This window comes from Rissa tridactyla, chromosome 2 (genome assembly GCF_028500815.1).
Source record: "Rissa tridactyla isolate bRisTri1 chromosome 2, bRisTri1.patW.cur.20221130, whole genome shotgun sequence".
NCBI classification, from domain to species: Eukaryota; Metazoa; Chordata; class Aves; order Charadriiformes; family Laridae; genus Rissa; species Rissa tridactyla.
The window spans coordinates 149545130-149569069 of NC_071467.1; the positions used below are offsets into that span (position 1 = coordinate 149545130).

The window sequence follows — 23940 nt, forward strand, 5'->3', positions numbered from 1 at the left end:
TTGACAGTGTACTGCAATCTGCAGAGACCACAGAACAGAGGAAGCATCCACAATATTAAAATAGACTTAACATATTCTGCCCAGTTTTGACTTCATCGAAAGCATAAAAAAATTTGTAGAGGTAATAAAATATATTCAGGAAAAATCTTTGAATTTGCAAAATGTTTCACAGTACAAAACAATGCAGGTCTTTGTCAGCCAAATCCTTTTTCCTCTTGTTATGAGCAGCACTACACAACCTAAATTATTTTCCTCCTGTAATGGTCATGTTTTCTGTAACAACCTTGTTGCCCATTATCGCCAGAACATAAACAAAATAACCACCTGCCTTCCTGGATGTATTTACTTCAGCTCTTTCTGTACAGCTAGATTCTGCCAGCCTCATACTTCATCTACTACTTTATGAACACCTCCATTGCAAATGCTCTCTGGCAGAAAGGATTGGAGAGCCTGTCTCCAGCTACTTAAAATATATTCATGAACGTCCTAAAAAGATGCCAAAGAAAAGTTTTTTAATTAATTCCGTACTTCACAGTATTACATTGTGCTACTAATAGAAAGAAACCATATGAAAAAAATGAATTAAAAAAGTTCAAAGGTTGTAAATATAATTAATAAGATATACCTGTCAATAAAACATGCAATTTATTACAGCAAATGGGATAAGTGCCATAAAATTAGCATTCACTGTATATCGTCTGATGCGTCTTGAACTTCATCTTATTTAGGATCATAGTGCACCACTTAACATTGCATGGTATGAGGCAATATATATCATTTTCATAGATGCAAAGGCTATATATTGTGCTGTTAATTAGGCTATCATAAATCCACACTGATTCCAACACACTTACTCTAAATTCATGTCACTATAACCAAGGTCAGCCAGTGGCCTCAACTATGGACTCAGGCTTTTTTTTTTCCCCCGAAAGGGAGAGATGCAAAAGCGGCTCAAATGATCAGCCTTTTCTTGCCTGAAATAAGGCTAAGCTTGCTGCAAGTTGCAATTAGCATTATGTATTTAATAAGACTTTTTTTCTTTAATCCTGTGAATACCTTATCACAGATGACACTGGCAAAACAGTATTAGATGCATTATCACCACGAGATGGGTGCAAAATACTGCATTTCTGCCATTGCGCACCTAAAAATCTACTCTGAATTTAAGGGCAATTATGCGCATTCCCCCCAGAATCCTCAGAGATTTACTACACTAAAGAATTCATACTCTGCAATCTCTCTTAGCTGTAAGAATGTTCACTTGTACCTCCCTGGTAGTTTCTGTACCCTTTAATAATGGTGCATTTAAATGCAAGTACCAACCAACACGTACATAATACAGGATTTGAGCATCAGTCTCTTCCATATTCAAGCAATTCCACTGATATCACAACCTCACTCAAATAAAGCATACTCATACAAATCATGCCGTTAGATTTGCTATACGCTATATATAGGCAAATGCTTATTATATTCAAGTAACATCTGCACTTTGCTAAAGATGTATCAGACTATGTCCAACATCAAATTTTGAGGTCTGCTACACAGGTTTAAACTAGAATGGCTCTTAAGCTGTCATCATACAGGGGAGTGGCAGCCTGTAACCCAACTACATACAGCAAAACAGCAAAGAAAAAAAAAGGCATTTGTCTGTGAGAAATTGACTTTCTTAACTTCCTCTAAAAGAAAACCACAAGCATATAATTTCAATTGTCTTCCCCTGAAGCCTTACCTTAGAAACACCCAGGTCTGCTCACTGCAGAGCTCCTCTTTATGTCATGCGCATCCTTGTACAGACATGAGCTACCTGCTTCTGCAAGGAAGAAGCCCTTTGAGCCCCTCCTCGTGAAATCATCCCTTTGTAGAGCGGAGTTTGTTTGAGAAGATATGATGGCCTTGATATCATCTAGGAAACATTTCACTAGTTTGCCTTACTAAGCAGATGGATATGTCAGAAAAGTTTAACGCCTGCGCCATTTCATCTTTGTTCAATCTCAGTAGACTTCCAGAGTGAAGTACCCAGAAAAACTACTCCACTCCTAGGTAATGCAGCTCTTCTGTATATAATAGATACATGTGTTCTCATTCCAGAAGTCTTCCTCTACCACTAAAAATATCATCTGGAACAGTAACAATATTTCACAAATGCTGAACACCTTTAATATTAGCTTTACTCTATCCTTCCTTACGTCCTTGCAAGAATGAATGAGCCTGGCTACACAAAGGCACCGAGACCTCTGTCATAGACTTCAGGGACACCGGGATTGAATTTACTGCAGTTTGCGCACTTATGCTGGCTTCAACACAACATCCAGTGGGGTATCTTGTGATGGACTGCTTAGACTTTGCAGTTGAAAGCAAGAAAAACTACTGTTCTCTCTTTGGAGCAGGAGAGCAATTTGTCCAAAGCCTGCATACCTTTCAGTATAAACTTGAAGAAAAAAGGATGAGGGAAAGAGAACCACGAGTGTTAAGGATGCAGTTAGAAAGTTACAAGTAAAAAGAGAACCACCAGATACAAGTCTTGCATTTGGGTTCGTGCTTCCACAGAAAATTATAGGAGGAAACTAAAAAGTGTGACAAACTCCAAAACAGGTGAAGCGCACAGGAAAGTACATATATTTCAGATATATGTACTCAGGCAGACACCTACGTTAAAGTTACATCATGCATAGTATTCCTTCTTACAGTGAGGTTGATGTAAGGCAGCCTGTGGGTGCCCTATTAATGTCTCTCCTCTGTAATTACATATGTGACATACACACATCTGTTCTTTAGTAGGGAGGGTGAAAGGAGGCTGGAAATAGTTGAGCTATGTGACAGGGCATGCCATTTACTCCTAAAAAAAGAAATGAGAGAGTGAAGCAGAATTTGTGGAGGAGAAAGGAGAAAATGAGGGAAAACACTCTACATACATAGACTAGAAAAAGAAGGAATAGTTTGATGGATGAACTGGAAGAAGACAAAAGTCAGTGTCACTGAATACATCATTTCTGTTTAGAATCAGCTGAGTGATTTAAGGAAAAAAAAAACGAACAACCACCTCTTAAAATGAAGTACCTGTTCAGCAAAGTAAGCATGCTTGTGAACGGTGTTCCTCTTTGGTCAGAAAAATATTTTGTCATTTATAAGAAACTGAATAAAAATTTGCTTAATTTCCAAAAGTCTCATTTTCAAGACATTCTTTTAATACTCATTTCTTTTCTCCAATATACTCTTACTTTTCAGCACAGAAATCCTTCCTTTTCATTCTGCAACTTTTCAGTGTCAAAAACTAAGAACGGGAAAGAGCCTTCCCAAATTACTTAAATGCAGATTATTTCCAAATAAAATCAGAACAGTCATTATTTCTAATGTTTTTGCTGACAGAAATTATTATATTTTGCAAAAACAATGTTCCTTTTTTGACCCATGTCCATGTCTACAATACTAAGCATGCATACTCCAGTGTCACCATAGTATAACCTCTAGTTTGAGATATGTTCTCTCCATTTATAGAAAGCACAACATTTTATAAGATGTAGACAAATTAACCTCAAAGTGCATTTAGTCTTGCTATTAGCCTGCTGCAGTGAAGAAAATGAAAGCAGGTTTCCATTATTTGTCTGTGCTGCTTTCAGTTGCAGTACTAAAAGGTATGGTTTTACCCTCACCTGCAATTTCTTGTGGTCCAGAAATAACTCACTTTAAGAGACTGCTTTATTAAAAATAAGAGAGTTTGACCTGAATTCAAAGTTCCCCTGCCTGAAGATATTAGAAGTAAAATCTTGGAATACTGAAAGCTTTTTTTAAATACTGATCGTTCAATTAAGATTATATTTAAATATTCCTAAAATTGAGAGCATTTTAGTGAGACAACCTGCTTATGTCAACACAGTACAAGGTGTCAAATATGTATAGAATCAGAGTAGAATCCAAATGCAATTTAAACACCAGTTCTGTGCTGCCTTCACTGTACATAAATTAAGATGAAATCCATAAAATAGATATACTGGTTCCATGTTCATGAGTGATCTGATTGATCCTTCCACGCACACAGTCAAGAGAAACTGATATCAGTGTTCCGTTGTGTACTGCAAAAGATGCACGGAGGGACACACTGGTCCATATGCTTCCCTCTGGCATCTGACCTCCGATCTGCTGAGCGATTGCTGTGGGTTGCATGTGATCCATGGTCAACTGATTGAGAGTCATCTTGAGCACATTGCATGAGTGGATTAGCTTTAAGTTAAACGCAAGGCTGGCAATTCCCTTTTCGGTAAAAATGAAATACTTATGAGCAAGCTGTCCAGACGAAACCAGCTGTATCTGTTTCTCATTGGATGTGACCTGGGTGAAATCCAGTAATTTGTTTCTCACAGCTCCAGTAGGCAGACCTGTAACAGAAACTGTGGCTGATATGGCACTAGAAACGGCTGAAGGAATCCAGATGAGGCTAAACATACTAATTCCAGAACTATCTCCAAAATACCGAACATTACACTGTGCAGGAGAAAGTATCTCAAAGCTAATCAGATCTCCAGCACCAACTTTGGTGGCCCCAGAAGCAGATATTGATGTGTCTCTGTAATTTACTCCAGATTTAAACACATTCATTAATTCTCTGTTGGTACCATTCCTATTGATATAAGAAATTAAGGAGAAGCCCTCCCGGACACATGTATGACCCATGGAATACAATGCCTGGTGGAACACAAATTTGACAACGCCGGTTTCAGTGAACTTTATAGCTCTGCCATCATGAGATAAACTTAGCATGTAAGGGTCAGAAACAGATGTTATTTTAAAGGTAGGTCGATAGTTGGTTTGGTAATGTATTGCTGTTGACATCTGTGCACTGAGTGCCACAGCACCTGTGTCATGCGACAACCAAAACAAACTGAGTGGGGTATTAAGATCATAAATATTTAAGTCTCTACTTTGATTGCAGAATTGATTGGGGCTCCTCAAATACACAGAAAGAGTTTGGCTGGGCTCCACTTCAGCAGCACTGCTTAAACTAGTGCTCTGGAAATACTTTCCTTCTGGCTGTTCAATGCGAACACCGCTCAGTTCATAGCCTTCCTCACTGCCATTTAGCTTTAAGGAAAGTTGCAAAAAATTCCTGCAGTTGTGCTTTACTGCAAAATTTAGGTCAGTCCACAACAGACCATGTTGCCTGAATACCAGGCTGTTATCTTCAACGGATAGGATTTCACAGGGAAGCTTCGCCTTTATCTTCAAGTTCAAGCCAGAGTAGACCGGAGAGATGCCAGACTTCACAGAGGGTAGAATGATGTTTGCAGCCCAAGACTCTGAGAGCTTGTTTTCACTGGTTGCTGAACAAACCGTATCACTGACAGTGGAACAAGGCACGGCCACCATTCCATCTTCACATTTTAAACACGCCTGGCATTCCTGCATTTCTTTGTTAAAGAAATACTCCTCTCCACACAGTCCCAAAGCTGCATCTTTCTCAGCAATTCCAAGGCATCGGAAACCACCTGTTCACAGGAAACAGATAACTTTTATTGTCGTACCTTTAAAACAATAAATCTAAGAACTCTACAGCTCAACATATCAAGTATATTCAATAACACATCTAATCAAAAGAGAGACAACAGAAGACAATTATGATTTTAGATCACTTTGTGCTATGAATGGATCCTTGAGAGCAAACAGAGGAAACATTATGGGTAACTCACCTTGTCCAAGTAGAATCCACCGGTTTAGAGTGGGAAACGAGCAAGATAGGGCTGTATAGGGGCAATTCTAACCAAACCCTGCGATGTACCAGATACAATGATATTGCTGGAAGGGCCCGCTCTCCCTTCCCCTAGGTGAAAGGCATGGTGACTAATTGGTGTGCTGAGCAGCAAAGATATTTTCAGCTAACGGAGAGTTGCCCTATGCAAGGAGAAATGTGCACTGCCTGCCCAGCCATGTTATGGCACAGCACTGCTGTAGCTGTTAATTGCTAAAGCAGTGCTTTTCAACCCAAGGGACATGGGTCCCAGGTATTCTGTGTACAATTTTTAAAGAACCTGCAAGAGACAGCTAGGAAAAAGAAAATTGTAAACAGCAGGCTTAACATCATTATGCAGAAGTCCACACATTTAAAAGGTGGAAAAACACTGCCCTAAGACACAGGACAGCAGTGGTTGCGACAGTCTGAAGTTAAAATATAACACTGCTGCAAATAGTAACGAGAATCTCTAGTGGTGCCATTTGAAATTACTTTATTTGACATAAAGCAATTTTGTGGTGTTAAATGGCACTCCATGACCTCGGTGGATCAAAGAACGTGCACCCGAAGAGCAGGTTTTAAAAACAGCCTGTAATTTTCTATGGCAATTTTCCAAGTGCACCGCCAGCTGCCAGTGCCTCCAGCTCTAGCGACCAGTGCCCAGAACTTTTGTGCATGGAGCCTTCAGGATCTAAATCAATACACAGGATTTGAGGCACCCTAAAGAATAACCACTTGCAGTTTCGTCCTCAAAGCTTAATTGCTAATGCACTCACTTCTGCTTTTTTACCACCACAATCAAAACTCAATAATCATCATTCTTATAGCTCTTCTTAAATATCCTTTACTATCTAAATACTGTGTCATATATTTGATTTATTCCTCAGCTGGAAAGTTGCTATAGCTGGGCTGGAATTTGCTCTGAGACTGGGACTACAAGCACTTGACACGGACCCCAACAAGCCAGTTTTCTCCATTGCCATCCCCAAGGTGGAGCTGGCTACACAAACCACTGATACAGGCAGAAAAGCACGCCACACGTACTGCAAACTGCAAGACAGAGCAGCATACACGCACCTGGCCCACAAGAGAGGTCAAAATATTGGCTAAAATTCACTTCTGATACTCCATTATTCAGCAGAGAACACCAGATACTGTGTTAATTTATAAAGGATTCATATATTCACCCTCATATTTCTTATTCTATTTATATTTCATTCACTTAAGCTATGATTCTCCAGTAACACTGATATGTAGGACTATACAATTTATGATGTGAGAACATTCTTTGTGAGACCAAGTATCATTTTCTCAAAAGAGCTCACTGCAGTACAGTAAGATTTTGCCATTTGAAAAAAGTCAAGAGAAACTTAACACTTTGTTCCCCCTGAAAGTGTCTGGCTTTTTTTTTTTTTTTTTTTTTTTTTTTTTTTTACAAGAAACAAACCACAAATAAATAAGATCACATTTTTTCAACTAAGAATATTCTAGAGAATACAGACTAAACAATCCCAGAAAAACTTTCCTTTTGAAATCAGTTTTAACCATGGTGTAATTGCTTAATGTGACACTTCCTAAACAGTTCTACTTCTCGTATCCATGGCTCCCCTACCACTAAGAAATGCTACCAAATACACAAATACAGCTGCTTCATATAGCAGAGAAGACCCGCAGTAGTGCCTACATATACTTTTTATGCTATTTGCTTCTTTAAAATATTTTAATGTATATTTAAGGAGTTTTGTACATATCGGGTCTTACAAATACATGGGGTGACTACTCTCACCAATTTGCTGTCTAGTCTTTTATTAGTTAGATCTGCAGCAGGTGTTCCCCCTGTAGGTACTTCAAATAGGTGACTTCAAAGCAGCACAGATGCTTTACACTGTGGGCACAGTGACAAGAGCAGCATCCTACCCCGTGCCCAGAAGAGGTCAAGCAGCAAACAATAGTCAAACATCAGAAAGCTAGCACAGCAGCATGCTGTGACTGCTTCCCACTTCTCTTTACTGCCTGACAACCTCTCCCACCTCTTCCTGGCTCCTGCTCTGGGCACTGCTGCACCTGGTTTAACAGTGAACAGCCCAGTTATACTCAAGCTGCTTTTGTGAAACCAAGTGTCTCTGCAGCACATTCACCAGCCCTCGCCGTTCATGGAGGTCAGGCAATTGCAAGGCAATCAGAGTAAGCCATGCATATATTTTTCTGCTGTTACTACTCTTAACTGCCTGATGTAAAGTTGACATTCAAACAGATTAAGTATGGGAATCCACCTCTTTTTACACCCTCTATGTCAAATTTGGATCATCACAAATGAACCCAGCTAATTACAAATCAGGGCTACCCGTCTAGGTTCTCGTTACTCTTCCCCCTGCATCCCACAGTAAGTTCTCTTTAGCTTGCATGGCACTGTGAGGAGAGCGCCTTTGGTTGACTCCGCTTGGTGGGTTCACACCAAAGACAACAGTCTGACCACTGTGACGGTCTAAGAAGGAAACAATGCACCGGACTCCATTTTCACTGACTGGGTACCTCCAACTGTCATTTCTCCTTGATGACCAGCCTTTAATCAAATACCCTAACAACTCTCATCTCAGATAAAAGCAAGAAGAAGCAGCAGGGGAAGAAGGTATGATGTAGAGGGAAGCGGAAGGGTGAAGAAAGACAGGCTCCTAGTTGCATGTTTCTTTATTGTTCTTTGTTCTGTCTCCCTTCACACTGTACAGTGAACATGAGTTGCTACAGATGCAACAACCTTTGCGTGCAGCTCAAGAAACCACATACAACATCTGGAACTCATATGTCAGATCACATCCCTATCTCCCCTACAGTACCCAAAACAGACATTCAGTTTCAGCCTCCCTTTTGACAAGTTAATTGCACTTGTATAAGATAATGAGCCATTGTGAACAGACAGGCTGAAACTAGCAGTCCTCACAAATAAAAAAGAACACTCTCTCCTCCATGACAGATGGCGACAACATTGAGAGAACATTGATTCCTGATCCAGGTGATGGGAAATAGTTCACTTTCACATCTTTACAAGCCACAATTTTCACATCTTTACAAGCCTGGGAGAGGAGTAATAAAGGGAAGAGACCGTTCCTTTCAAATACATTGCTACTGCCTTTCTGTGGTCTGACACACCACCACTATCCATCTGTTTCTTGGCAGTACTTTGCCTTCACTTAACTTTCCTCCAGCAGTTGTATAGACTCACTCTTGGTCTGGGTCCCCCCATCTGGGAGCCCACTGGATAAATTCATTACAGCCTTCCCTCTTCTAAGCCACAGACTAGAGCAACACCAAATGACTACCACATTGGTGGTTCTTTCCTGGGCTGGGGCCTTGTGGGCTTCCTTCCACAAAACCACCAACTTAACCGAACTCGGTCTCATACTAAAGAAGAGACAAAGCCTTACACCTTTCCAATGTTCTGTCTCAAATTTTGTACCCTAAGCTGTCTTGCCTCTAACTGCTGACTGATAAGGCTGTCTAATAGCGTCTTGCCTCTTTTGTAAGGCTGATGGTACCTCCTCTACAGCATCCACCACATAAAGCAACACTAAGTGCTCTCTTCCTCTAGTCATTTCCAGTTTCCTGTGGTCTTTTTGTAGTAATACCAGCCAACCCACCACAGTTCCTGCCCAGAGGAAGTAAGGAGAGTATAATTGAGCCTATGTCCTCTTTTAACCCTTTTCTAGGACCAATTCCCTCCCAGTTTTTTCTCCACCAGTGGCAGGACAGGAATAATACAAAGTCACTCACAATCAGCTGAAAATAGCCTTTGCCCCTCAGAGACGCCACCCTCTTTTGCTCAATATGTCTATTAGTTTTGTTCTTTTGTGTCTGACTGCCATGAGAAGTAATGAAGGCAATGTCTGCAGTGCAGAACTGCAGTCAAATCTGTTCTTAAGTGTCTGAAAAATTCCCCCAAGCCCCTGCAAATGATGGAAACTGTTGATCATTCCCCGGTATTTGACAATATTGTTGCTAAAAGAGAGCAAGATTGATGGAGGGAGGTCTTATAAGAACCTTCATTAGCTCAAATCAAATATCTACCCCAGTGCAGCAGAAGGAAAATGACAACTATTTTTCTCCATTAGGAATAGTATCTTTGATTTTGACCCCATTTGCACCAGCATAAACAAGAAGAAAGTCAGGTCATAAGCGAAAATTAAAACCAAAGCATATAAAACCCCAGGAAAATAAGGTAAAAGGAACAATCTAATGCTCCTAGTGGATATGATGCCCAGTGTAGCTCACCGTCCACCAGAACTCCTATCAATTTAGAGCTGAGTGTTTTCCAACCCCTTTGACTCCACCAAGTTGAGCGTGTCATGACTCACAAACATATAGGCCTGGGTCCTTATCTATCTTTTTGGCCTGTTCCTGAAGATCTAATTATCTTCATTTTTTAACTATCAGAGAATAAAACTTACCTGGCGTATTCAGGCATTTTATCCTTTCACCACAAATGCTTGGAGATTCAGTGCATTCATCTCTGTCCTGTAAATCACAAGAATCATATTGGAGCACTTCAACGCAAAAACTTAAATTTGAAACAGGCACTTCTCCAGGCTCTGTGACACCCATCTGCCAGTAAGAGGCAGGTGTGGGCATGGAGAAGGGGCTGATCTCATAAGTATGTTGGAGCAAGACAAATTGTTTTGGATTTGCCACCTGTTTTAACAAGGTATTCAAAAAGACTGCGTCGTGTCCACAGAAAGCTAGTAGTGTGCAGATGACAAGCTAAATGGATCGGTTGCACAACTAATGCTTGTTATGATGCATGATCTGTAAGACAACACCACATCCCCGAGAGCAATGCATCACCCGACTGGTCTTAAGGGCATTGTGACAATCGAGACAGTGTTAGGAAAGGCTCTTAAAGACACTTAGACTGGGAGGAAGGTGCTAACTGAAAAACACACAAGAAAGGCATATGATAAAGTAGTATTTCCTGTCAACAAGCCCTCCTTTCACCCTACAGAATGCAGAGGGGAAAGAATAACATGCTATATTTGCATTTAAATGCTAGCATTAAAGAAAACTGAGACCAGCAGAAAAGGGAACCAGACAAACTCTTTCAGGTTCTCCTCTAAGTATCTCGGGCTTAGGTCACCAGCTGTTCAGGCTCATATTAAGCTAAGAATTGGGGGCAACACTTGGCAAACAAGACACTGCTTTAAATATCAATTTCCCCATATATTGAAGGATCTCTAAACAAGATAAAGTGATCAAAGAACAATCTTATTTTGCTTACATGCTGGTTTTGTACTGTATAATAAAATGTACTTTATAATAAAATGTATTTAATAATGAACAATTCATGTTCTGTATTTTTATATGTTAGTATGCTATATTTAAGCTGTAACTAGTTCTTACACTTGTTTTAACTGACAACTTTTGTTTCCAAACTTATAAACAAATATCTGACCTCTAGTTTTGCTTAGTAAAGCCTTCCTCTGCTTTTCAGAGATGTCTAGAAGTTCCTGTAGAGTGGACTGGGATTAAATAAACAAATTTAGCATGCATAAGTATACGTGTTTTAGGATGTCCTTTCCTACCATCACAAAAAGAATCGAAGTCCTACCACCTGTCAGGTTTGGGAAAGCATCATACCCAACAGGCACAAACTAGTGCCCCATTTAGAGCAGTAAATGGTAAAGACAAAACCCACAAAAAACCTCAGGCAGACTTTGAAGTGCCATAGATCCGTTCAGTAAAGCACATGCTTCAAACAGCATCTCTCTAGCTCTCCAAGTAGTTATTTCCAGAATGTTATCCCAGTATGTCCAATACAATACTTCATAAGCAATAATTAAAAGATACAGAATTATATTTCACCTGGCAAATCCGATCAGAGTTTGCAGAACACTCGGCCATTTGAAAAAAACCAGCAGGACACAACGTGCATTTTTCACATTGTGAAGGTGTCTTTTGGAAATTGCAAAATTCATCACTTTCACAAAGGCCACAGTCCAGCAAAGACTCCCCAACATTAATCACTTTTGCATCCACTTCTACTTTATGCACAGAGTATGACTTCTGGAGATGATTTCTGACCTGGTTCTGAAGTCCTTGAAGATGACTTTCAAAATAATTTTGAATATCTTCTTGCAAACTCTGAAAAGACATTTGTTTCACCGTATCAAAAAGCATGCCATATTGGACTTTGATCAGATCCATTTGCTCATACATTTTTCTTTGCTGTTCAAGAATCTCCCGTTGCTGGCTAACCAATATGTGCTGCTGTTCAGCAAGTTTTTGCTGCAAATCGACAATGATCTGCTGTTGGCTTTTCAGCATTTCAGTAAATTTCTCATGCCCTTTTGCAAGGTGCAGCTGTAGTATTAGGGCATCTTCAGATGGAACTTCATTTTCGCCTGAAATACAAATGGTTGAAGAAAAGTAATTTTCCAGCTTGTTGTATTATCTCTTCAAAGGCATTCAGATTTTAATAAGTTAATGAAAAGTCTCACTAAATTCAAGCCATGATTATAAGGCCAGTTCCTTTACAATCTTTGTAGACCCTTCATGGGACCACAAGGTCATCCATTTCATAAGCAGCAACATTTATAGTTGTAGACATTTAAAAAGTCGTAATCAAGCCCCATGTTTCAGGGCATAAATTAATCATCACTAGGGTTCAATAACAGATTAATCATTCTTATGTACGTGTTTAAATACAGTAAAGAGTAAATGGGCAATTTTCACTGTAGAGGTGATAAAATAAGGTGATAAAACTTGCTGAGAATACTAAGCTATTAAGGGTAGTAAAAGGGTCAATTGCAAAGAGCTGCAAAAGGAGTCGATGATACTGAGTAGCAGCAATAAAATAGCAAAAAGAAACTCAAAAGAGATAAAGGTGAAATGCAGCACCACTGAAAAAAAAAACTAAGCATTTTATATCAAATATTGTACCACTCATCAAATGTTAATATATTATTGTACCACACATCAAATATTATTATTACCACTTGGAAACAATCTTGAGGTAATATATCTAGATACAGATGCTGGGCTACAGAGCAATGTAATCAACAGTTCAGTGCCCAACAGAAGTCAAAAAGGCAAATAAAATGCTAGGACTAATTAGAACAGGAACACATAACAGAAGAGAATGTATCATTATGACATTATATTTATCAATAGAGCATCTTTAATACAACATGCAGTCCTGGTTCCCCATCTCAAAAAAGGGCACCGAAGAAGTTGAAAAGTTCACAAAAGGGCAGCAAGGAACATCTAACATACAATACTGCTACAGTATGAGACAGCAGGTAGGACTTTTCAGGCTCAAAAAAAAAAAAAAAAGAAACCAGACAACTGTGCTACATTACAAGTGTTCTAAAGCAAGTGGATACGAGAAGGCTCTTCACTCTTACTTCAAATACAATAATTAGGGGACATTAAATGAAGGCAGCAGTTTCAATACATGTTAAAAGTTCAACTACATCCAGAAAGTCACTGTCCCATATATAAATAAAATAAAATCAATCTGGGGCTAAAAGGTACATGGACATCAATTAGGTTCAGGAAATCTGAGCAACAAACTGTCGGAGCCAGTTAATGGTTAATGGTTCCTAAAATATTTTGCTTTTCAGTTACTTTTATTCATGGCATAAGGCATATTTCAATTTTTATTTTTCAGTATTCACTTAAATATTAAGGTAGTTTGCAGGTTACTGGATTTGAGAAAGTAAAGACCATGATACAGGAAAGGCCACAGTCCACAGTCAAGTTGGAAATTCCAGATGTTGAAATACCTGGTAAATCATACCCCCAGATCTCCTTCCATCTAACAATTGCACCCTGGGCTGCATCAAGAGAACCATGGCCAGCGGATCCAGAGAGGTGATTCTCCCCCTCTACTCTATTTTAATCATAGAATCTTCATGGTTGGAAAGGACCTTTGAGATCATTGAGTCCAATCATACACACACAAAAAAAAAAACCCCTACAATCTCTGTCACTAGAGCATGCCCTGAAGTGCCAAATCTACACGTTTCTTAAATACCTCTAGGGATGGTGACTCAACCACCTCCCTGGGCAGGCTGTTCCAGTGCCTGACCACTCTTTCAGTAAAGTAATTCCTCCTAATATCTAATCTAAACCTCCCCTGCCACAGCTTCAGACCATTTCCTCTGGTCCTGTCGTTATTCACTTGGGAGAAGAGGCCAACACCCACCTCTCTACAGCCTCCTTTCAGGTAGCTGTAGAGGGCAATGAGGTCTCCTCTTAGCCTCCTCTTTTCCAAGCTAAACATGCCCAGTTCCCTCAGCCTCTCCTCATGTGACCTGGTCTCCAGACTCCTCCCCAGCTTGGTAGCTCTCCTCTGGACACGCTCCAGCACTTCAATGTCCCTCTTGTACAGAGGGGCCCAGAACTGAACACAGTACTCGAGGTGAGGCCTCACCAGTGTCGAGTACAGAGGTGCGATCACTTCCCTGCTCCTGCTGGCCACGCTATTCCTGATACAAGCCAGAATGCTGTTGGCCTTCTTGGCCACCTGGGCATGCTGCTGGCTCATGTTAACCTGGCTGTCCACCAGCACCCCCAGGTCCTTTTCTGCTGGGCTGCTTTCTAGACACTCTTCCCCAAGCTTGTAGTCTGCTCTCGTGAGACCCCACCTGGAATACTGTGTCCAGCTCTGGAGCCCTCAGCACAAGAAGGCCATGGACCTGTTGGAGCAAGTCCAGAGGAGGGCCACGAAGATGATCCGAGGGCTAGAGCACCTCTCCTATGAAGACAGGCTGAGAGAGCTGGGTTTGTTCAGCCTGGAGAAAAGAAGGCTCCGGGGAGACCTTAGAGCAGCAGCCTTCCAGTACCTGAAGGGGGCCTACAGGAAAGCTGGGGAGGGGCTGTTTGCAAGGGCATGTAGCGACAGGATGAGGGGCAATGGTTTTAAACTAGAGCAGGGTAGGTTTAGATTAGACATTAGGAAGAAGTTCTTTACAATGAGGGTGGTGAGACACTGGAACAGGTTGCCCAGAGAGGTGGTGGAGGCCCCATCCCTGGAGACATTCAAGGCCAGGCTTGATGAGGCTCTGAGCAACCTGATCTAGTTGAAGATGTCCCTGCTTACTGCAGGGGGGTTGGACTAGATGACCTTGAAAGGTCCTTCCAACCCAACACATTCTATGATTCTATGAACAAGTAGTTCTGTGAAAAGCAGAACCAATACCATCTGATTCTCTGTGGATTTGTGTCTTCCATTTGACTGACTAAAGAAGTAGCACCATCTTTGCTACCTTTCTTCTTCAGAATACAGTGTAACAACCAAGCTGCTTTTGTCCTGCCAGCTGAAAGGATTAACAGCTAGAGGCAAACTTTCAGATGCTCACATTCCACTCTCTCCTCTCTTTAATCACTTCTTACAAAGTTTAAGCAACCTTGCCTACTTTTAATACCTCTGCCCATTGTCAAATATCCCTGAAATCAGCCCATAGGTTTAACAGATACAAGCACACTGTGATTGCCTATTAAGATTTTTCATCAACCTATGTGGGCTCAATTTGTTCTAGAAGTTGGAAAGCATGAACAAATTCCTTCTCACAAAACTTTTGCTCTCAGAAGTCTGGCTTACAGACGAGAATACAGGTAGAGGAGCACAGGTCTTTGCCAAGTACTTTGGCTATACAAGTGACAACACAGTGCAAAAGGACTACCCCATGTATCAGTAAGAGTTATGTCTTCAAAGCAGACAGAAAGTCTGTGAGGAAAGGGGCAGCTTTACCTGGCCAAATAAAGCATATGCACCTAGAAAAATAGTTATGAAAGCTGACGTATTGAGGCTTTGGCTACCATGTTGACTACTGTTACTTAATTGTTTCTTGGTAGATCTCCCTGTAAGTTTTCTGAGAGGGACTTTATCCTCTTGTCCTGCATTAATATGATTCCTTACATGCTGGGATCACATACGAGAACAGGGCTCCATGCTAGTACTGCAATACAGTTATCGATAAAAATAACATAAACATAGCAAATAATGAGCAGAATATTCTTATAATACCCAAAAGCCTAAAATCTAAACGAACTCTACATAGTACTAACAGCCATCGCATCTACTGTCAAATGGCATATATGTCTGCCTTTATCAATAACTTCAGAAAGAGATGATCTTGACTTTAAGCTTGAAATGTTAACAAATCCAGGTTTGTAAGGAACAAAGAGTAATGAAAGTAACAGCATTCCACTCTAGGCCTTTTGACCCTCTTTCTCAATGAAAAAGGAAAAAAGAAATAACCTTCACAGAGTTGAGGAAGAGTCCAACTGCACCACTTAAAAGTCAGCTCAGGGAACTGCCTCTGGGAAACTGTGAGAGGGAGTGAAACCCGTAGTCAAGAACATATTACCAAACCACTTTTTTCCAAAACCACTTTTCCTCCAGTTCTCAGTGGCTGAGATTTAGAGACCAGTAACAGTAACATTTTGAATGATTCCAGCCATCACAAATGTATAGAAGGGGAGAATAGAGACACTTCTAAGACAGGGTTATTGAGTTCTTCTCGTCCTGGGGATCTGGGCTTTTCTCACACACATGAGCAAAACTATTAGAGCAAAGAAAGGTTAACTAAAGCCCTGATTCAACACCAGACAAAGTAGAGATCATTTTTAAGTAACTTGCTGACTTTCTGCCAGTAACAACAGATATAATTTTAAGTACTGGCTGCAGTGGAGCTTACTCACATAATGGACCAGCTTTCTACTATCTCTGCCCTAAACGGACTTAGAGAACTTTGCAACAACAGCTACATTCCAGTCAGTCAAGGAGCTTTGCTCCTTCTGGCTGCCTAAAGCTCAGCTGGTGAGAATATAGGGCCTAAAAAATTCTTTGTGACTATTTGTTTTCTCTCATTTTTATCCATTTTGCAGTACTATGACAAAACTTATACTTACCAGTAGAAGAGGCCCTTCACTGCACAGTAGTACAGTTGGTGCTATTGGCAGTTCACAATGTCAGAACAACAGAGAGCACAGCAAAGCTCTTGTACGAAAGAGAGGACTCTACTGAAAATAAACTACATTCAATTAAGCAGAAGGGATATCTTGTTTGCCAAAAGAATTCTGAACAAGAAGTCTAAAATAGCTCAGCTGCAGAGTGCCCTAAATGTGGTCTTGTTTCTCATGGTGAACATGTCAGATGGGGATGTCTCTATGGCATACATCTAAAATTACAAGAATTCCACCACGAGAGATGTTTACACATTAGTAGATGCCAGCAACCCCACTTGAGTACCATTCCACACTGCCCAGACAAGCATCAAACAGGTACGCCCACCAGCAACACTCAGATGTTCCCATGACCACAGATGCAGTATTACTTTCCTTGCACACACACGCCACACAGCCGTGGCAAGGTCTGTTTTGCAAATAGACGCTCCGTGCTTTCAGGATCACGGTGCAAACATAATTATCACATACAAACCTCTGCTGTGTTTCCCTAGTAAGCCTAGAAAGGACACATCACCCTGAAGGCATGCTGCATGGACGAGGTAGCACTCAGGCACCATCTGCCACTGCACAAGGGGCAGAGGCTACAAGCAGGCAGTGATCCTACTGTGAGGAAGGGAAGGTGAGATCTTGATTGGGACTGGAGAGCACAGGGCCATCTGATGGTGCCAGCCACTTCTGGTAACCACAGGAGATGAGAGAGCAGCAGGCTGCAGACACTGCTCATCGCACAGATAGCAACAGCATGAGAACCTACAACCTTGTTCCCCAGGTTTGCCAGGTATGAGATACAGCAGCTGCACATTTTTTGCCCAAATGCAAGTGTTTCTGGCTGCTGAGAAGTCTGCACAAAAGAAAACAATAGAACAATGGCTCTGATAAGAAAAATTAAGGATTTAATGGCAATTAGTGAGTGAGGAGAGAAACACAGAGGAGTACAAATGGTAAGACGACAAAAACTGGTGCTGTGCATTCCATCTTTTGGGATGCCAGTCTTTCATCAGAAGTAAGGTGTACCCAGGGTGTTGTTGAGAAGTAACAGTGACAATCTTGCAGAGGAATGGATTCATCTGACTTGAAAAGGAAGTAAAAGTTGCACTCCAGCATCTTCACCTGGCGAACAGAAGTGGTGGTTCAGCTGCAGGTGGCAGGAGCTTTCCAGGTAGTAGCTGCGGTGATGGTGATACTGGCTGAAAAGATGATGATTTTCTGTGTCCCCACAGAACAGTTGTGCTGGTTCTGGCAGGCAGCTGGTGGAGAGTAACAGTCACCTGCCTCATGCAGATGAGCCTACAGACACAGTGCTAGAGATCAGCTAGAGCCCCTGATACTGGCCTGTATCTTGGAGAGCTGGCATCGGGCATGGTCTTCAGCAAGCATTCAAGTAGACTGCACCTCATGTGAATGGGGCTACGCAACAGACCGAATAAAAGATTATTCTGCTCACCAAAACACAGCCTCCTCCGCCAGGTAAACTGGAGGGGAGGTCTCTCTTAGTGACTGAAGAACCATTGCAAATCTACTCATGCACTGTCACAGAGCTGGTAGTCATAGGCATGACCCATAGGGTAGGCCACCAGGTCTCCAACTGTGGATGGTCAACTAAGGCCTTACGGTCCCCAAGGTAGTGTATTCCAGCTCCCCTGCTGTCTGAGGAGATGGGAATGGCAAACAAATACACCGTGTGGCTGGCCTTAGAGTGACATGCTGAAATGGTAACCAGACAGAAGTGTTCCCCTAAAAACAAGAGAAAGACAGGAACATTCACTGACCTGTTTCTTCTTGGATAGATGGTTTCCTCTATTTTCAGCTGTTTTGACCTTAGGTGTGAAAATGAAGGGCCAACCAGCCTTCTGTTTCTTTCTTCCACCAGGAATTAACCATGCCTTTATACTTGATCTAAAAACACTAGAAATCCCTAAAATGAATTGTCTGCACATGGCTGCTAGAGAATCCTCCTCTTTTGGGGTGATTAATTGAGGAAGAATTAGGAGGATGCGTGAGGATGTAGAGGTGGCAGATAATCTGTCATAAACTTGTGTTCTTTCCGACTGCATGACAAGTTCCTGGAGGCTAAAATCAATGTACAATTACCTGGGTTGGAGGCATATACCTGCGCTGTCTGTAAAATGTAAAGACATCATCCTGTAGTCATGCAAAAGATGTACTGTGCACAGGAAAAAAAATACTGCTGTATTTTCTTTGCCTCACTTAAGTCATATGTTGAGCATGTAGAGCAGCCTCATCTCACAAGAGACTGCAGAGGATTGGGAAGACACAGCAGCTACTCCGAGTACTAGAGGCAACTCTGTGCACTCTGACTAACCCACATGACTCCTACAGCTCAGCTAAGCTTGTCTGCAGCATATTCACTGCTGCCCTCAAGAGGTTCCTAGATTTCCTTCAGAAATTTCCTTCTTGCTGGTCCCCACATGCTACTGACCACCACGGGCAGTTCTCCCTGAATCTGGTTCTTCTCCATGAAGTTACATCCGTATTACACATCTGTAAGACAGACTCCTGCCTCACCTGCATAATGAAATTTATCCACAAAAATTCATGGCAGGAAAAGACATCATTTCCACCATACAGACTGGGCACAGCTCTTGAGTGAGGTCTCAGTCTCCCCTAGTAGGGCTCTTTAGAAGACTGAAATTACAATACGCTCTTCATGATCCTTACCTGCATTTGCCCTGTCATGTTCGCTGTATGCTGTTTGAGCGGCAACTCTCTCCAATCATAAATGCATTTCCCCAAATTAGATGTCTGATTTGTTGTTCTGTTTGTTCTAGTAGACAAGCCATGCTGGAATTGCTAAGCAGAACCATGCTCATTTCCAAGACACACCACTCCAGCTGCAAATGGGGACTGAACAAGGTATTCTCTGCACTAATGCAGGAAACCCACCAACCTGTGTTCAAAAAAAAGGTCTCAGGCAAATGCAGAGAATGTTAGAGGCTGCAGGCAGCGCAGAATACCGGATGCTTGCCCGTACACTGACTTGAAGGAAACCAAAGACTGTCAATATGGCTTATTTTTTTGTTCCTTATGCCAAGAACATGGAATTTCTCGTAGATGTTGATGAATTCAGTATGCTATTCACCCACTCCTAGGAGAGAAAGCCGCCTTATGAAGGCCTGGGTCCAGTCTTTGGAATTGGCAAAACATGTAGATACGTCCTGTGTCCAGTCTGGGCAGAAGTATGTCTACAGCAGGTCTCATCCACACCAACTGCAGCCATGATTGCTCCAGTGGGCCTGGGTGTGGGCTGGTGCCAACCAGTGTCACTCCCTGCCCACAAGGCAAAAACAGTGCAAGGGGAGAACTTCTGAGGGTGCAGTTGTCCTCATCTGAAAAGTCTTTCTCATACAAAGAAGCTCATGTGTTATCACAGGTTTGCTTGCTGTGTGCTTCCATGCTGACAGCGCCTTCCATGAGATTATGCAAATTAGTGGGTAGTGCTATACACTGCTTTCCCTCCAACATACAGCATGCTTCTCCCTGACACAGGAAGGAGATGAATGCACAAATCCATGACTGCCACTGGCCATAAGGTATAATCCTTTCTTGATGCATTCAAGGATTTTGTTAAGGGAAACTTCTAACCACACTTCTGTTCCTCCAAGACTTCACCCAGCACCAGGCCTGCAAAAGCATAAAATTGAAAGAGTACACTGAACTCTGCGTCGTCTCCAAAATCCCCAGCACCTTCACTCTCCAACCCTTTTGCTTTAGTTTCCCTTATTCTGTTTTCCTCTGGCCCACATCAGAGGGGACAGAGGACCCAACCCTAAGGACTAGATGAGGAGTGCATGTAACTCACCATGTTAGCTGGAAGTGGTGATGGCACTGGAGACTGGGCAGCACAGACTACTTCAGGTCCTCTAAAGACAGCCAAAAAATAAGAGGATGTTTGGAGAAAGAGGTCATGCTGAGCTGGATGCTCTGTGTAAGACCTTCACGGAGATACAGCATGTCTGCTTTCAGCACCATCTAAGGAATATTAGTCTCTTCTGTCCATGCAGAATGCCCTTATTATTTGCTTGTATTACACAGACATGGATTTTGGTAAGAACAAAGAAAATGCAAATATCCTGCGTCCTTTTGCAAAAGGGAGTCATAGCAGTTATGATTATAGTACAAAGAGCATGCACAGAAGCAGAGAAAATTGAGGCTAACCATACTGACTTCTCTGTTTTCTGTCCACCTTTGGTCACAAAGCATACAGAGGTTCTGCAAGACATTTGGGAGCAGTATCAAGCAAGATGAAGGTAGGCAGTGTCACTGCACTAGGCACCGGCGGGGGTTAAAACTCAGCCCTGTGACTGGAACTGCCACTAAGTGCTGGAGTCTGCTTTGGAAGAGATGTCACTTCACCAAGTAGACATTGGTAACAAGGCTTGGCATGTGCTCTGGTGTCTGAAGCAGCCACAGCCCTCAGATTAGCCACACGGATGTGACAAAGTTTAGATGACCTTCTTCATGCTTCCCATTAGCTTTCAACATCAATGGGGAATAAAATAAATCACCCTTCCTCATACATTTTATATCTTCCAGATAAGGCATTAAACCAGAACCCAAACTGCTTTGCGGTCATTAAAGATCTGCTGGTGCTTTTCATGTGGGTAAATCCACATATCCCAGGCAATTACAGAACTCCTTCTGCTATGACCTGTGAGTATAACCATGGATGTACCTGGCTTCCTCCAGGCATACTGAACTAACCAGAGCTATGCTCTTGTCAAATGATGAGTTGCTCTGAACGATGTTCTCTAAGAGGGGCTCTGCAGTTTCTTTGGGGTTTTTTTTTGCTGGCTATTACAGCAAGACAATTTGTCCGCAGTAGCAAGTTTCCTACCAAGGGCACCAGTCCATTCATCCTGGCTATGGAACCTACACACCCCACTGAAGCCTTGTACAATGTCCCTATAAAGTAAAAACCCCAGGAATACCAGACTAGAAAGAGAAAGAGGGTTAGAGGTCTTAACGCTTGTTTAAAAACAGTACTAAAAAAGGTTTTGCCACATTTAATCTGCTGTGGGTCTCCCATGTGCACGTGTGTGTGGGGGGGAGATGAAGGGGAGAAACGCCAGGGCAGCAGTTCACCCATGCATCACAGAGACCAGTGCCAGATTCACCTCCCAAAATGAGGGGGTCCGGTGTACCTACCAGACACCCAGAGGTGCTCAAGCCCCTCGGCTCATCCGACTCCCGCCAGGCGTGAGGAGACTCAGCACCCCTACGACGGCGGCTCCCGGACACCCATGCCAAGCCGCCGCGGCCTTGCGGGGACCCCGGGAGAGCCCCGGCCCTCGGCGCCCACCGTCCCGGGGGGGACCCTCCTGCCCTCCCGGCCCCCTCAGGCCGCCCCGCACCTGGCTTCACGTCGCAGGTGAGCTGCACCCCCAGGGCGCCACCGCCCAGCTCGGGGCCGGCGTAGGCGAAGTCGTCCCCCGCGAACTGGGCGGCTCTCTCGGCGGCGCGCAGCAGGGCGGGCTCGGGGCAGCCCTCGCCGGGGGCGGCGCAGCCCGGGCCGCGGGGCCGCGGCCGCAGGCGGGGCGGCAGCCGGCACTCCAGGCCCTGGCAGTCGCGGCGGGTGCCGTTGGTGGCGCAGGCTCCGCCGGGGCAGGCCTCCGCCGCGCCCCCCCTGCCGGCGGGGTGCGGGGCGGCCTGAGGGGCGGCGGGCGGCGCCTTGCCCTGCGGCGGCCGCAGCGGCGTGGCGGTGTGGAGGAAGGAGCGGGCCGGGCGGCCGGCTCGGCCGCCGCAGCGGGCCCCGCGGCAGGGCGGCGGGGCCGCCTCGCCGCCGCCGCAGGGGGGACCGCGGCAGGGCTCGGGGCTGCCGCCCCCCGCGCCCAGCAGCGAGAGGCAGACGCCGAGCCAGCAGCGCGCCCACCACAGCCGTCTCCCCGGCATCTCCGCCGCGCCTGCAAGAGAAGAGAGGCAGCGGCGGGTCAGGGGGAGCTTGTCCCTCGCTGCGGGGCGGCCCCAGCCCGCCGCTCCCTCCGACCCAGCCCGGGGTGCGCAGAGACGCGGACACCCCCACCTCGTCCCTCGCCCCCTCGGTTTTGCAGGTCCCGCCAGAGCATCCCAAATCCTGGAAAAACTTTTTACCCCGCCCCCGTCCCGTCTCTTCCCGGCGTCTCCCGGCGTAACCTGCGGGAAGGTGCGGGGCAGCGCCCGGAGCAAGTGCGGCCTCGGGGCTAGGGCTCCTCGGAGCAGCTGCCCGCAGCGGGGACTGACCTCCTCCGAAAGCTGGAGGGGAATGGAAATGTGCAACATTCCTGGAGCTTCGTTAGCATCAGATTTCCCAAGCGCCTCCCTTTAACTCCTTCGCTCCTCCAGCCCCTCCCGGCTGCCCGGGGCGGGGGGGGAGCGGGGGGGAGCGCAGCCCCGCCGCTCCCGCCGGGATCTTCGTGTCTTCGCCCTAAGTGCTATCCCAAGGCGCCCGGCAGGGATAGCACACGTCTTAAAGGTTGGCTTTCATTCCGAGTGGTTTTATTTCGCCTGAAAAAAAAAAAAAAGAAGAAAATAAAAAAGACCCCCAAACAACAGGAATACAGTACACGCGCTACGCAGTTTCTGATAAAGAAAATTTCACGCAGCTGGAAAAAGTTTACTGGTAGTTTGGATTTCTCCGTTCTCATTTGATCGTCAGGAACCTACATCAAAGATAACCACGATCGGCAGCTGCCGTTTTTTAATCTGAGGCTACCTGTAGCCGCAGCATAAACCGAAGCAGAGGACTGATTTTGACTTTAAATCGGCCGTGCGGCTGGGCTGATGTGTATTGCTTTTTGATAAAGCAGCTTTCCTAGACCCTTTCTGGCAGCGCTCACACCGATGTGTGAGAATCAGCATACCTTTCAAGTGCTCCCAAGCGTGAATAACTCCCCGCAGCAGGAGCCACCTCACTTATCTAATCTCTTCCACATGCTACTGGGGGAAAGCGACACCAACTATGTGTCCACTTCAGCACTAACTGCGATGCCGCATTTTGTCTTTGGGAAGTTGGCCAGCACAGATAAAACAGCTATGGACAGAAGAACAATTACAGAATATACTATTTATTAATTCATTATCTTTCGCTTCCTTCCATCCACGGGCTCACGCACGTGTAAACCCCTTCAGAGTATGTTTGCAATGCTCCCACACAGTCCCTTTGCTATCACTTATACAGGAAAGAGGAAAAACAGCACATTGTTCTTTTCCCACCCCCCGCCCCCCTACAAATTCTATTTGAAATTTGTTGGGAATCT

At 43.8% G+C, this 23940-nt stretch overlaps 1 protein-coding gene across 1 annotated transcript; it reads right to left on the reverse strand.

Annotated features, from left to right (window-relative positions):
* On the reverse strand, positions 1-22185 carry LOC128906238 (uncharacterized). The gene is made up of 4 exons (XM_054193250.1): positions 22060-22185; positions 11576-12114; positions 10168-10234; positions 1-5483 (listed from the first exon to the last, which is right to left on the reverse strand). Exons 2-4 carry the CDS (start codon positions 12035-12037, stop codon positions 3964-3966), a joined length of 2049 nt encoding a protein of 682 aa, XP_054049225.1. The 5' UTR covers positions 12038-12114; positions 22060-22185; the 3' UTR covers positions 1-3963.
* Between the last annotated feature and the right edge of the window lie 1755 nt (positions 22186-23940).